Source organism: Bombina bombina, chromosome 7 (assembly GCF_027579735.1).
Source record: "Bombina bombina isolate aBomBom1 chromosome 7, aBomBom1.pri, whole genome shotgun sequence".
Taxonomy (NCBI): Eukaryota; Metazoa; Chordata; class Amphibia; order Anura; family Bombinatoridae; genus Bombina; species Bombina bombina.
This window is the reverse complement of record NC_069505.1, coordinates 62,394,443-62,411,939: the sequence shown is the minus strand read 5'-3', so window position 1 is coordinate 62,411,939 and position 17,497 is coordinate 62,394,443. Positions and strand designations below refer to the sequence as shown.

Sequence of the window (17,497 nt, the reverse complement as noted above, 5' to 3'; positions counted from 1 at the left end):
AGAACAATGTATTATTAATAATTAAAAATATATTTATTAAAGGGACATTCAGGTCAAAATTAAACTCTTATGATTCAGATAGAGCTTTCAATTTTAAACAACTTTCCAATTTACTTCCATTAACATAATGTGCACAGTCTTTTTATATTTAAACATTTTGAGTCACCAGCTCCTACTGAGCATGTGCAAGAATTCACAGACTATACGTATCTGCATTGTGATTGGCTCATGGGTGTCACATGATACAGGAGGAGTGGAAATACACAAAATTATGAATTATGGGCTCGTTTCCATTGAGCCGTTAAAAATGGAGCAGTACGTTACCGAAGTTGCCGGCAGCTAAAAGTAATTTTATTGGTATTAAAATTACCAGGTTTCCATTGAAATAGTTTGCGGATTGCGTGCAGTCGCCCTTTTCGTGTAGGTGTAAGTTAGGGTTGTGTTAACGCTTTCATCTGATGCCGGATTTCTTAAAAATGTATTAGTTACTATGGTAACCCAACCTTACACTATGGGACTTGATAACATATATGGCACCGCGTACAAGTGCGGTGCGTATATTTTACCCGTCGCTCTCTGTTATGTTCCCCATAAACTAACAAATAAAAACGGCGTCCCAAGTGGCTATCATATATTCAGTGTAAGGACTTACGAGGTGAAAATGGAGAAATTTTACTAAAAGCAAACACCTAACGCATGCGCAATATGTACCTCTTAACCGCCATCCCCCCACCACAATAACTAATAAATGTATTAACCCCTAATCCGCCAACCCCCATATCGCAAAGTATCTATTAAAGTTATTAACCCCTAATCCGCCACCCACCCACAACGAAAAGTATCTATTTAACTTATTAACCACTAAACCGCCATCCCCCCACATTGCAACTAAGAATAAAATGTATTAACCTCTAAACCGCCATCCCCCCACAATGCAAAGTACCTATTTAAAACTATTAACCCCTAATCCGCCATCCTCCCACAATGCAATCTACCTATTTAAACTATTAACCCCTAACCAGCCATCCCCACACAACGCAAAGTACCTATTTAACCTATTAACCCCTAAACCGCCATCCTCCCACAACACAATCTACCTATTTAAACTATTAACCCCCTAACCCGTCATCCCCCCACAACGCAAAGTACCTATTTAACCTATTAACCCCTAAACCGCCATCCTCCCACAACGCAATCTACCTATTTAAACTATTAACTCTCCAGAGGTTTTGGAACTACATTTCCCATGATGCTCAGCTAGATAAAATGCTGGCTGAGCATCATCGGAAATGTAGTTCCAAAACCTCTGGAGACCAAAGTTTGGACACCCCTGCCCTAACCCGTCATCCCCCCACAACGCAAAGTACCTATTTAACCTATTAACCCCTAAACCGCCATCCCACCACAACGCAAAGTATTAATCTCATCACTAAGCCCCCTAACTTAACACCTCCTAACTTAACTCCAATTACATAAAAAAGACTATTAAACTAATAAATTAATTAAAAATATCAAAATCAAAAATCCTAATTTAAAATTAAAATCAAAAATCCTAACGTTACATAAAAATAATATTTAAGATTAATTTAAATACAAAATCTAAAATTACATAATAAACAATTCTAAGATTACAAAACAAAAAATAAACGAAATTATCCAAAATAAAAAATAAAAAAAATAAAATAAAAGTAATGTTAGGATTTTTTGTTTTAAATTTAAATTAGGATTTTTGATTTAGTTTATTAATAATCTTTTTTTATGTAATTGGGCTTAATTTAGGGGGTGTTAAGTTAGGGGGCTTAGTGATGAGATTAATACTTTACGTTGTGGGGGGATGGCGGTTTAGGGGTTAATAGATTAAATATGTAGATTGCGTTGTGGGGTGATGGCGGATTAGGGGTTAATAGTTTAAATAGGTACTTTGCGTTCTGGAAGGATTGCGGTTCAGAGGTTAATACATTTTATTCTTAGTTGCAATGTGGTGAGATGGCAGTTTAGGGGTTAATAGGTTAAATAGGTACTTTGCTTTGTTGGGGGATGGCGGTTTAGAGGTTAATACATTTTATTCTTAGTTGCAATGTGGTAAGATGGCAGTTTAGGGGTTAATAGGTTTAATAGGTACTTTGTGTTGTGGGGGTGGCAGTTTAGGGGTTAATACATTTTATTCTTAGCTGTGATGTGGGGAGATGGCGGTTTAGGGGTTAATAGGTTTAATAGGTACTTTGTGTTGTGGGGGGTGGCAGTTTAGGGGTTAAGAGGTTAAATAGGTAGATTGCGTTGTGGGGGGATGGCCGATTAGAGGTTAATAGTTTAAATAGGTACTTTGCGTTGTGGGGCGATGGCAGTTTAGGGGTTAATACATTTTATTCTTAGTTGTGATGTGGGGAGATGGCGGTTTAAGGTTTAATAGGTTTAATAGGCACTTTGTGTTGTGAGGGGTGGCAGTTTAGGGGTTAATAGGTTAAATAGGTAGATTGTGTTGTGGGGGGATGGCGGATAGAGGGGTTTGTTGTTTATTTTTGGGAGGCGGGTTACATTTCATTGGAAACCTGGTATTATTTACAGATTAGCGGCTTCTGATACTTTCGGCAAGCCAGAGTCTGGTTGCCAAAATTTAGGTATAATGGGCCGTTGGAAGCAGACGGTGAAAGAAATTGCTTCCAACAGCATATTTATCGTTTTGCAAGCGCACGCAAACCTAATTACGGCTCAATGGAAACGAGCCCTTTGTCGGGAAAACATCTACTACTTATTTGAAGTTCAGACTAAGTGCTATTGCATTGTCTTTTAATTATGCATTTATTGTTTATGCAAATCTACCGTATTTACTGATCCTTTAAAGTTATATATATCTCAGATGATAGGAGCAAAATAATATTTTTTCCCATATCCTAGAACCAAACATTATATAGAGATGATACAGATTTATTGTTATCACGTTTCCCAATGCATCACAATCGTTTTGTTTACCTATGAATCTGCATTTGCTGTATTTTTGTTCCTGTTTTGCAGCAAACATCTGAGTGACGAAGAAAATAAAAAAATCTTTGGGAAATGCAACCACCCAAACGGCCATGGGCACAACTACAAAGGTAAAGGGTTAACTTTGCATAGGGGGAGGGGAGAATACGCCTTAAAGCTATGCCCCTTAGTTATGTGTAAACAGCAGGGATAGATAATGAGACAGCTGAATGCAATATGGCAGGGAAGTCTGCTTTCGATTATTCTCTAAATGACATGTTTGTGTTGTCATTTTTTTTTTGTGTCTTTCAGCTATAATCACTGTGCGCGGAAAGGTGAGCGTTTAATGCATAACATAAATCCACTGCACAAACACAGCTGAAAGCAGGAAATCCCAGCACATGTGCAAACTGAGAGAGTAAATGTATATAGATATCTGTAAAAATGTGCAGATTCAAGGCTAGATTATATACACACACGTACATATCACAACTGTACAACATGCAAACAGTATATACACAAAAACAAACCCACGCACAATACAGAAATAAACACAAATACAAAAACAAACCCACGCACAATACAGAAATAAACACAAATACAAAAACAAAACCCACGCACAATACAGAAATAAACACAAATACAAAAACAAACCCACGCACAATACAGAAATAAACACAAATACAAAAACAAACCCACGCACAATACAGAAATAAACACAAATACAAAAAAAACCACGCACAACACAGAAATAAACACAAATACAAAAACAAACCCACGCACAATACAGAAATAAACACAAATACAAAAACAAACCCACACACAATACAGAAATAAACACAAATACAAAAAACCCCACTCACAATACAGAAATAAACACAAATACAAAAACAAACCCACGCACAATACAGAAATAAACACAAACCCACACACAATACAGAAATAAACACAAACCCACACACAATACAGAAATAAACACAAAAACAAACCCACACACAATACAGAAATAAACACAAATACAAAAACAAACCCACGCACAATACAGAAATAAACACAAAAACAAACCCACACACAATACAGAAATAAACACAAAAACAAACCCACACACAATACAGAAATAAACACAAAAACAAACCCACACACAATACAGAAATAAACACAAATACAAAAACAAACCCACGCACAATACAGAAATAAACACAAATACAAAAACAAACCCACGCACAATACAGAAATAAACACAAATACAAAAACAAACCCACACACAATACAGAAATAAACACAAATACAAAAACAAAACCACACACAATACAGAAATAAACACACATACAAAAACAAACCCACGCACAATACAGAAATAAACACAAATACAAAAAGGGTATACACACTGGGCTAAATTACAAGTGAGGCGCAAACAATTTTGCTCTACCGCAATCATGTTTTTATATATATATGTTGTGCAGTACTTTGGCTATTGTACCACATGACGTATAACGTATATATACGTTGTCGCTTCAGGATGCTCCTGAAGCTTCAGGCATCTCCCGCATATGGAGACGAAGCGCAATCGGTGCTCCGCCTACATATGAGGGAAGATACCTGATTATTACAGACGGTGACACTGTGTGTGTCACCGTCTGTAACTATCTTCTGCTGGAGCCGGCAGGAGGTGTGGGCGGAAGGTGGGAGGGCAGCCCAGCAGCGGAGACGGGAGGGAGTGGACCCTACGCTATGAAAAAAAAGGGACAGAAAGGGATGGGACAGCTACACTACGGAAAAGGGTGTGTTGGTCCCTAAACTAAAGATCGCGGGTGGGGGAAGGTGGGGGGGACACTAGACTATGGAAAAGGGATTTAAAAAAATAGCGCAGCTGCAATTAGCGGCCTTCTAATTACCAAAAAGCAATGGCAAAGCCATATATGTCTGCTATTTCTGAACAAAGCGGATCCCAGAGAAACTTTTACAAACATTTGTGCCATTATTGCAGTATTTAAATAATTTCTGTGAGAAACCCAAAGTTTGAGAAAAAGTACTATTGTTTTTATTTGATGGCATTTGGCGGTGAAATTGTGGCATGAAATATACCAAAATGGGCCTAGATCAATATCTTGGGTTGTCTACTTAAAAAAAATATATAGATTTGATAGGTAAAAAAAAAACAAGGCTCTATTTCTGTTTAAATGGAGTGATAGCAAAAATGCTAAAAATACTCTGATATTTTGGGCAAGTTTTAGTCTGGAAGTCCTGGTAGTGAAAAAAAATATTTCATATAAATATTTCACAAAAAAAGTTATAAGGGCTCAAAGATATAAGATCTCGGGTGTTAGAAACAAAAAAGGCTGCAAAGAGCTTTAACGTTAAGACAGATACATATACCTGTCTAAAGATGTGCATCCTATATAATAAAAGGCCAGGTATGTTTGTCAGATGCAGTCATGCGCAGTAGAGACTGTGCGAGGACAAACATACCTGGCCTTGAGCAGCAGAGAAAGTGTTTTTCGGAAGCTGCCGTGGAGGGGGCGTGGCGGGGCGTGACCAAGCGGACGTGCCGTGATGGGGCGTGGCCAGAAGGCGTGACGAGTGGGCGTGACCGGGCGAGGGAGAAAGCAACAGAGGGGAGAAAGCAAAAGAGAGGAGGGGGTGAGAGAGAGCAAAAGAGAGGGGGGAGAGAGAGCAAAAGAGAAGAGGGGAGAGAGAGAGAGAGCAAAAGAGAGGAGGGAGAGAGAGCAAAAGAGGGGGAAGAGAGAGAGCAAAAGAGGTGGGAAAGAGAGAGAGAGCGCAAAAGAGAGGGGGGAGAGAGATAGCAAAAGAGAGGGGGAGAGAGAGAGCAAAAGAGAGGGGGGAGAGAGAGCAAAAGAGAGGAGGGAGGGAGAGAGAGAGAAAGCAAAAGAGAGGGGGGAGAGAGAGAGCAAAAGAGAGGGGGGAGAGAGCAAAAGAGAGGGGGGAGAGAGCAAAAGAGAGGGGAAGAGAGAGAGAGCAAAAGAGGGGGGGGGGGAGAGCAAAAGAGAGGGGGATAGAGAGCAAAAGAGAGGGGGATAGAAAGCAAAAGAGAGGATAGAGATAGTAAAAAAGAGGGGGTGAGAGAGAGAGCAAAAGAGAGGAGGGAGAGAGAGCAAAATAGAGGGGAGATAGAGAGGAGGGAGAGAGAGCAAAAGAGAGGAGGGAGAGAGAGCAAAATAGAGGGGAGATAGAGAGGAGGGAGAGAGAGCAAAAGAGAGGAGGGAGAGAGAGCAAAAGAGAGGAGGGAGAGAGAGCAAAAGAGAGGAGGGAGAGAGTGCAAAAGAGAGGGGAGAGAGAGAGTAAAAGAGAGGTGGGAGAGAGAGCAAAAGAGGGGGAGAGAGAGAGCAAAATAGGGGGAGAGAGCAAAAGAGAGGGGAGAGAGAGCAAAAGAGAGGGAGAGAGAGAGCAAAAGAGAGGGAGAGAGAGAGCAAAAGAGAGGGAGAGAGAGAGCAAAAGAGGGGAGAGAGAGAGAGCAAAAAAGAGGGGAGAGAGAGAGCAAAAAAGAGGGGAGAGAGAGAGCAAAAAAGAGGGGAGAGAGAGAGAGCAAAAAAGAGGGGAGAGAGAGAGAGCAAAAGAGAGGGGGGAGAGAGCAAAAGAGAGGGGAAGAGAGAGAGAGCAAAAGAGAGGGGAAGAGAGAGAGAGAGCAAAAGAGGGGGGGAGAGAGAGAGCAAAAGAGAGGGGGATAGAAAGCAAAAGAGAGGATAGAGATAGCAAAAAAGAGGGGGTGAGAGAGAGAGCAAAAGAGAGGAGGGAGAGAGAGCAAAATAGAGGGGAGATAGAGAGGAGGGAGAGAGAGCAAAAGAGAGGAGGGAGAGAGTGCAAAAGAGAGGGGAGAGAGAGAGTAAAAGAGAGGTGGGAGAGAGAGCAAAAGAGGCGGAGAGAGAGAGCAAAATAGGGGAAGAGAGAGCAAAAGAGAGGGGAGAGAGAGCAAAAGAGGGGGGAGAGAGAGAGCAAAAGAGAGGGAGAGAGAGCAAAAGAGGGGAGAGAGAGAAAAAAAGAGGAGAGAGAGAGAGCAAAAAAGAGGGGAGAGAGAGAGAGAGCAAAAAAGAGGGGAGAGAGAGAGAGAGCAAAAGAGAGGGGAGAGAGAGAAATAGAGCAAAAGAGAGGGGAGAGAGAAATAGAGCAAAAGAGAGGGAGGAGAGAGAGAGCAAAAGAGAAGGGGAGAGAGTGCAAAAAACAGAGTGCAAAAAACAGGGGAGAGAGAGCAAGGGGTGGGACCGCTGTACTCAAAAAAATTAGCCCATGTACACGGGCTTTAGGACTAGTGTGTGTATATATATATATATATATATATATATATATATATATATATATATATATATATATATATACATATACATACACAGTATATATATATGTGTGTGTGTGTGTTTTGGAACTTGGAATACGAACGCAACCTATTCTAAAACTAAAGTCCCCTTAAAAAAAGCCCACCTCAAAAGAAGAAAACCCTTAACCTACTCTAAAAATTGCCCTGAAAAGGGAATTTGTCAGGCAACCCTATCCTAAAAAAAGATGCCCTAAAAAAGATACCCTGATTTTTCTTTCATTTTTCAAATAAAGACTTTTTTGTTTTTTTATTTACTTCTATTATCACATTTGCTTTGTTCTTATGTTATTTTTTGTTGAAGAGATATCTGTATAGGTAGTGTGCACATTTCTGGAGCTCTATATGAAAAGAAATCAGGCTTGATAATGTATAACATTGATTCAAAATTGGTGCCATACAGGGCTCGATTTATCAAGCCCTTCTCCTCCCTATGACTGCAGCTTCTCACAAGTGAACCTGCAGGCAGGATTTATCAAGCAGCGGTCATGAGACTCTTAGGTGGAGAATTTAAATCTCCCCAGTCTCGTCCGACCTTGGAGATTGGCAGCTCCTGCCTGTACATGATTGGCTGTGTGCAGGCAGGGGAGCGGGATTGCACGCGATCGCAAAATAGCATTACTATTCTTAGTAAGTTTATAATAAGAATCTAAATGACTGGTAGACCCCTCTCCAGAAACAGAAACATCCTTAATTTCTAAAATAAGCTAAACCTCCTTTAATATGGAATAAATGTTATCAATCTTAAATAAAAAGGAGGAAGAAGCAGGCTCAGGATCGGAGACTTGCCCTTGATCATCAGAAAAAACCTTACCTTCAGAAGCTTCATTAGCCTTATGAGACACAGGCATATTGCTACTAGTAGAAGGCATATCTTGTACTGACCTTTTACACTTACAAGAAAGCGGAATGACTGCCAACATTTCAGACACTGTAGACTTAATAAACTCTTTCATGTCAGGAGCAATTTGAGATAGAACTTCCTGTAATGAACAAACAGGAGGAGCAATAATACCTTTAGAAGCAAGTGCAGCATTAGATTGGTCTGAATGCATCAACACATTAAGGCAGGGTTCAGATAAGTAATAATGAGGGGAACCTCAGCCTACTTACAATACATACACTTAATATAAGTAGAAAGGTGCTCAGAAACATTAGCTTCCAAAGGAGGATTAGAGACATATTCCATAGTGAAAAAAACACAGAGACATAATAACCCCTATAAACAAATGAGCAAATAGGGAATGAGTATACAATACCCCCTCCTGGGATCACAGCTATAGCTGAAGGCACCCAAACAAATGACCATTTAAAAGTAACAAAAAAAGCCCCTAAACAAGTGTGCATGCACGTGCATATGCACTAGATGCATGCGTACATGCAGGCACCTGTGCACATACCCGCAAGCACATGTGCAGCCAGGAAAAACAAAGGTACTTTACATATAAAAAAAATATGTTTAAAAGCTCTAAATAATATCACCCAGGAGGATTAATCCAAAAGAGAACCCTATGGGGTGTAATGAATCTGATCCCAGGCTATATATAAATAGTATATATACAAATGCCAGGTGTAGCTTTTAAAAGAGTGTTAAAGGGATACTGAACCCAAATTTTTTCTTTTGTGATTGAGATAGAGCATGCAATTTTAAGCAACTTTCTAATTTACTCCTATTATCAATTTTTCCTTGTTCATTTGCTATCTTCATTTGAAAAAGAAAGTCCAGAACCTTGGACAGCACTTGTTTATTGGTGGATTAATTTATCCACCAATCAGCAAGAACAACCCAGGTTGTTCACCAAAATGGGCCGGCATCTAAACTTACATTCTTGCTTTTCAAATAAAGATACCAAGAGAATGAAGTACATTTGCTAATAGGAGTAAATTAGAAAGTTGCTTAAAATTGCATGCTCTATCTGACTCACAAAATAATTTTTTTGGGTTCAGTGTCGCTTTAAAGGGACACTGAACCCAAATTTTTTCTTTCGTGATTCAGATAAAGCATGCAATTTTAAGCAACTTTCTAATTTACTCCTATTTTCAAACTTTCTTCATTCTCTTGGTATGTTTATTTGAAAAGCAAGAATGTAAGTTTATATGCCGGCCCATTTTTGGTGAACGACCTGGGTTGTCCTTGCTGATTGGACAGCACCAATAAACAAGTGCTGCCCATGGTTCTGAACCAAAACTTTGCTGGCTCCTTAGCTTAGGTGCCTTCTTTTTCAAATAAAGATAGCAAGAGAATGAAGAAAAATTGTTAATAGGAGTAAATTAGAAAGTTGCTTAAAATTACTGCTCTATCAGAATCATGAAAGAAAAAAATTGGGTTTAGTGTCCCTTTTAAGTTGTTAACCAAACAATAATAGTCACTTACCTAAAACACTCTCCTACTATGCTTGATAGCAGGAAAACCAGCCCTGTACTGAAAACATATAAGCAAAGGACACACTATAAGAGTTAACTGTAGACCCAATAGGAGGAGGCAAAAGACAAGTCCCTGCAACATCCTTGGGAGTATAGTGACTTCAATTTTCATGGGAAAGAAAAAATAAGGGACTTCTTGAATTTCCCTCTTGACAAACGCTGCACTCTGAGGGGAAGTGAGCCTCAACTAAGTCTGAGAACCCCTCTCAATGAAGAATCATCTGCACGTCACCATTCTTCACCTTCCTCCAGCAGAGGCAAAGAAAAGACTAACTACCATAGATCTGGGAGAGGTAATACAGAACTCTTGCGGTTTGGGAATCTTTGCCTCCTCCTAGTGGCAGGGAAGGTAATTCTCAGGAGTAATGGATCACAGACTTTTACCACCTTTATGAAAGAAAAAAATTGCATAAAAAAGTTATAAGGGATCAAAGATATGAGGTCTCAGGTGTTAGAAAAAAAGGGCTTTAACATAGAAATACATATACATGTCTAAATATGTATATACAAAAATACTCAGCAAAAAATAATTTATAATATAGATTTATTAACAACATGTGAAAACAAGACTTCTGTATGAGAGGTCCCCAAGAAATCCATTACACATCCAACACACACATAACAAAAAAAAAGATTCTCCCTAGGCGTCCCCAGGGGAGAAAAAAAAAATTGTTGTCATCTCAGAAAAGCAGGTATACAGGGACAATGAAACGTGGTAATCCCAGAGTAGAACAAAATGAGAAAGGAACAGTCTCAGAATGATGTCAACACAGCTCTGTCAATGTGATCCCTGGTTAAAGGGACACTAACCCCACATTTTTTCTTTAATGATTCAGATAGAGCAGCAATTTTAAGCAACTTCCTAATTTACTCCTATTATAATTTTTTATAATACTTTATAGCAGGAATGTAAAGCTTAGGAGTCGGTCCATTTTTGGTTAAGAACCTGGTTTGCACTTGTTGATTAGTGGATAAATATAGCCACCAATAAGCAACCGCTATCCAGGGTGCTGATGACTATTTTTCTTCTCCCCTGGGGACGCCACACTGCAGAGGTACACACATAACAAGTACACATCACAGCTATACAAATGTATACTACTGATACAATACACCATACTACACACACTACAGAAGTACACACATAACAAGTACACATCACAGCTATACAAATGTATACTACTGATACAATACAACATACTACACACACTGCAGAGGTACACATATTACAAGTACACATCACAGCTATACAAATGTATACCACTGATACAATACACCATACTACACACACTACAGAGGTATACATATTACAAGTACACATCACAGCTATACAAATGTATACTACTGATACAATACACTATACTACACACACTACAGGGGTACACACATAACATGTACACATCACAGCTATACAAATGTATACTACTGATACAATACACCATACTACACACTACAGAAGTACACATCAAAGCTATACAAATGTATACTACTGATACAATACACCATACTACACACACTGCAGAGGTACACACATAACAGGTACACATCACAGCTATACAAATGTATACTACTGATACAATACACTATACTACACACACTGCAGAGGTACACACATAACAGGTACACATCACAGCTATACAAATGTATACTACTGATACAATACACCATACTACACACACTACAGAGGTACACATATTACAGGTACACATCACAGCTATACAAATGTATACTACTGATACAATACACCATACAACACACACTGCAGAGGTACACATATTACAAGTACACATCACAGCTATACAAATGTATACTACTGATACAATACACCATACTACACACACTGCAGAGGTACACACATAACAAGTACACATCACAGCTATACAAATGTATACTACTAATACAATACACAATACTACACACACTGCAGAGGTACACACATAAGTACACATCACAGCTATACAAATGTATACTACTGATACAATACACAATACTACACACACAGAAGAGGTACACACATAAGTACACATCACAGCTATACAAATGTATACTACTGATACAATACACAATACTACACACACTGCAGAGGTACACACATAACAGGTACACATCACAGCTATACAAATGTATACTACTGATACAATACACAATACTACACACACTGCAGAGGTACACACATAAGTACACATCACAGCTATACAAATGTATACTACTGATACAATACACACTACTACACACACTGCAGAGGTACACACATAAGTACACATCACAGCTATACAAATGTATACTACTGATACAATACATCATACTACACACACTGCAGAGGTACACATCTTACAAGTACACATCACAGCTATACAAATGTATACTACTGATACAATACACCATACTACACACACTGCAGAGGTACACACATAAGTACACATCACAGCTATACAAATGTATACTACTGATACAATACACCATACTACACACACTGCAGAGGTACACATATTACAAGTACACATCATAGCTATACAAATGTATACTACTGATACAATACACTATACTACACACACTACAGAGGTACACATATTACAAGTACACATCACAGCTATACAAATGTATACTACTGATACAATACTCCATACTACACACACTGCAGAGGTACACACATAAGTACACATCACAGCTATACAAATGTATACTACTGATACAATACACTATACTACACACACTGCAGAGGTACACACATAAGTACACATCACAGCTATACAAATGTATACTACTGATACAATACACCATACTACACACACTGCAGAGGTACACATATTACAAGTACACATCACAGCTATACAAATGTATACTACTGATACAATACACCATACTACACACACTGCAGAGGTACACACATAACAACTACACATCACAGCTATACAAATGTATACTACTGATACAATACACAATACTACACACACTGCAGAGGTACACACATAAGTACACATCACAGCTATACAAATGTATACTACTGATACAATACACAATACTACACACACTGCAGAGGTACACACATAAGTACACATCACAGCTATACAAATGTATACTACTGATAAAATACTACACACACTGCAGAGGTACACACATAAGTACACATCACAGCTATACAAATGTATACTACTGATACAATACATCATACTACACACACTGCAGAGGTACACATATTACAAGTACACATCACAGCTATACAAATGTATACTACTGATACAATACACCATACTACACACACTGCAGAGGTACACACATAACAGGTACACATCACAGCTATACAAATGTATACTACTGATACAATACACCATACTACACACACTGCAGAGGTACACACATAACAGGTACACATCACAGCTATACAAATGTATACTACTGATACAATACACCATACTACACACACTGCAGAAGTACACACATAACAGGTACACATCACAGCTATACAAATGTATACTACTGATACAATACACCATACTACACACACTGCAGAGGTACACACATAACAGGTACACATCACAGCTATACAAATGTATACAACTGATACAGTACACCATACTACACACACTACAGAAGTACACACATAACAAGTACACATCACAGCTATACAAATGTATACTACTGATACAATACACAATACTACACACACTGCAGAGGTACACACATATTACAAGTACACATCACAGCTATACAAATGTATACAACTGATACAATACACAATACTACACACACTACAGAAGTACACACATAACAAGTACACATCGCAGCTATACAAATGTATACTACTGATACAATACACAATACTACACACACTGCAGAGGTACACACATATTACAAGTACACATCACAGCTATACAAATGTATACTACTGATACAATACACCATACTACACACACTACAGAGGTACACACATAAGTACACATCACAGCTATACAAATGTATACTACTGATACAATAGATTATACTACACACACTACAGAGGTACACATATTACAAGTACACATCACAGCTATACAAATGTATACTACTGATACAATACACAATACTACACACACTGCAGAGGTACACACATAAGTACACATCACAGCTATACAAGTGTATACTACTGATACAGTACACCATACTACACACACTGCAGAGGTACACACATAACAGGTACACATCACAGCTATACAAATGTATACTACTGATAAAATACACCATACTACACACACTACAGAAGTACACACATAAGTACACATCACAGCTATACAAATGTATACTACTGATACAATATACTATACTACACACACTGCAGAGGTACACATATTACAGGTACACATCATAGCTATACAAATGTATACTACTGATACAATACACCATACTACACACACTGCAGAGGTACAGATATTATAAGTACACATCACAGCTATACAAATGTATACTACTGATACAATACACTATACTACACACACTGCAGAGGTACACATATTACAAGTACACATCACAGCTATACAAATGTATACTACTGATACAATACACCATACTACACACTGCAGAGGTACACATCACAGCTATACAAATGTATACTACTGATACAATACACCATACTACACACACTACAAAGGTATACACATAACAGGTACGCATCACAGCTATACAAATGTATACTACTGATACAATACACCATACTACACACACTGCAGAGGTACACACATAACAGGTACACATCACAGCTATACAAATGTATACTACTGATACAATACACAATACTACACACACTGCAGAGGTACACACATAACAAGTACACATCACAGCTATACAAATGTATACTACTGATACAATACACAATACTACACACACTGCAGAGGTACACACATAACAGGTACACATCACAGCTATACAAATGTATACTACTGATACAATACACAATACTACACACACTGCAGAGGTACACACATAAGTACACATCACAGCTATACAAATGTATACTACTGATACAATACACTATACTACACACACTGCAGAGGTACACATATTACAAGTACACATCACAGCTATACAAATGTATACTACTGATACAATACACCATACTACACACACTGCAGAGGTACACATATTACAAGTACATATCACAGCTATACAAAACATAATTTATGTAAGAACTTACCTGATAAATTAATTTCTTTCATATTAGCAAGAGTCCATGAGCTAGTGACGTATGGGATATACATTCCTACCAGGAGGGGCAAAGTTTCCAAAACCTTAAAATGCCTATAAATACACCCCTCATCACACCCACAATTCAGTTTAACGAATAGCCAAGAAGTGGGGTGGTAAGAAACGAGCGAAAGCATCAAAAATAAGGAATTGGAATAATTGTGCTTTATACAAAAAAATCATAACCACCACAAAAAAGGGTGGGCCTCATGGACTCTTGCTAATATGAAAGAAATGAATTTATCGGGTAAGTTCTTACATAAATTATGTTTTCTTTCATGTAATTAGCAAGAGTCCATGAGCTAGTGACGTATGGGATAGCAGATACCCAAGATGTGGAACTTCCACGCAAGAGTCATTAGAGAGGGGGGGATAAAATAAAGACAGCCAATTCCGCTGAAAAAATTAATCCACTACCCAAATCAAAAGTTTCAATTTTTATAATGAAAAGAACTGAAATATAAGCAGAAGAATCAAACTGAAACAGCTGCCTGAAGTACTATTCTACCAAAAACTGCTTCTGAAGAAGAGAAAACTTCAAAATGGTAGAATTTAGAAAAAGTATGCAAAGAAGACCAAGTCATTGCTTTGCAAATCTGATTAACAGAAGCTTCATTCTTAAAAGTCCAGGAAGTAGAAACTGACCTAGTAGAATGAGCCGTAATCCTCAGAGGCGGGGATTAACCCGACTCCAAATAAGCATGATGAATCAAAAGCTTAACCAAGATGCCAAAGAAATGGCAGAAGCCTTCTGACCTTTCCTAAAACCAGAAAAGATAACAAATAGACTAGAAGTCTGTCTGAAATCTGAGTAGCTTCCACATAATATTTCAAAACTCTTACCACATCCAAAGAATGTAAGAATCTTACCAAAGAATTCTTAGGATTAGGACACAAGGAAGGAACAATAATTCCTCTACTAATGTTGTTAGAATTCACAACTTTAGGTAAAAATTGAAATGAGGACAGCAAAAACCACCTTATCCTGATGAAAAATCAGAAAAAGGAGATTCACAAGAAAGAACATATAATTCAAAAACTGTTCTAGTTGAAGAGATGTCTAAAAAGAACAATACTTTCCATGAACGTAATTAATGTCCAACGAAAGCATATGCTCAAACAGAAGAGCCTGTAAAGCCTTCAGAACCAAATTAAGACTCCAAGGAGGAGAAATTGGCTTAATGACAGGCTTGATAAGAACCAAAGCCTGGACAAAGCAATGAATATCAGAAAGATTTAGCAATTCTTACTGTGAAACAGCACAGGAAAAGCAGAGATTTGTCCTTTCAAGGAACATGCAGACAAAACCTTAGGAAGAAACTATAAAATCCTAGGAATTCTAAAAGAATGCCAAGAGAATTCATAAGAAGAGCATCATGAGATGTAAATCTTCCAAACTCGATAATAAATCCTACTAGACACAGATTTATGAGCCTGCAACATAGTATTAATCACTGAATCAGAGAAACTTCTATGACTAAGTACTAAGCGTTACATTTTCGTACCATCAAATTAATAATTTGAATTCCTGATGAAAAAACGAATGTTAAAGGGACACTGTACCCAAAAAAATTCTTTCGTGATTCAGATTGAGCATGCAATTTTATGCAACTTTCTAATTTACTCCTATTATCAAATTTTCTTCGTTCTCTTGCTATCATTATTTGAAAAAGAAGGCATCTAAGTTTTATTTTGGTTTCAGTACTCTGGACAGCAATTTTTTATTGGTGGATGAATTTATCCACCAATCAGCAAGGACAACCCAGGTTGTTTACCAAAAATGGGCCGGCATCTAAACTTACATTCTTGCATTTCAAATAAAGATACCAAGAGAATGAAGAAAATTTGATAATAGGAGTAAATTAGAAAGTTGCTTAAAATGTCATGTTCAATCTGAATCACGAAAGAAAATTTTTGGGTACAGTGTCCCTTTAAGATATAAGGGCTGGCCTTAATGAAAGTAACCAAGATTGGCAACTGGACATCCGAACAAGAACCATATACCAAAACCTGTGTGGCCATGCTGGAGCCATCAGCCACACCAAAGATTGCTCTCTGATGATTTTGAAAATCACTCTAAAAAGAAGAACCAGAGATGAAAAAATATAGGCAGATTGATAATTCCAAGGAAGTGTTAATGCATACACTACTTCCGCCTGAGGATCCCCGGACCTGAATAGGCCCCTGGGAAGTTTCTTGTTTAGATGAGATGCCATCAGATCTATTTCTGGAAGCCCTCACATCTGAAAAATTGAAAAACATATCTGGGTAAAGAGACCATTCTCCCGGATGTAAAGCTTGATTAACAGAGATAATCCGCTTCCTAATTGTCTATACCTGGGAAAAAAAACACAGAAATTAGATAGGAGCAGGATTTAGCCCAAGCAAATATCCGAGATACTTTTGTCACAGCCTAAAGACTGATAGTCCCACCCTGATGATTGACATACGCCACAGTTGTGACATTGTCTGGAAAAAACAATAAACGTCTCTTCTTCAAAAAGAAACCAAACTGAAGAACTCTGGGAATGCACGGAGTTCCAAAATATCAAATGGTTATCTCGCCTC

At 38.1% G+C, this 17,497-nt stretch overlaps 1 protein-coding gene across 1 annotated transcript in view; it reads left to right on the top strand.

Moving 5' to 3' along the window:
• The window catches only part of PTS (6-pyruvoyltetrahydropterin synthase), a 50,822-nt gene that overhangs the window by 12,124 nt on the left and 21,201 nt on the right, over nt 1-17,497 (top strand). The window contains exons 2-3 of the mRNA XM_053720144.1: nt 3,013-3,092; nt 3,274-3,296. Of these exons, the coding sequence (XP_053576119.1) occupies nt 3,013-3,092; nt 3,274-3,296 (103 nt within the window). The remainder of the gene's footprint in view (nt 1-3,012; nt 3,093-3,273; nt 3,297-17,497) is intronic.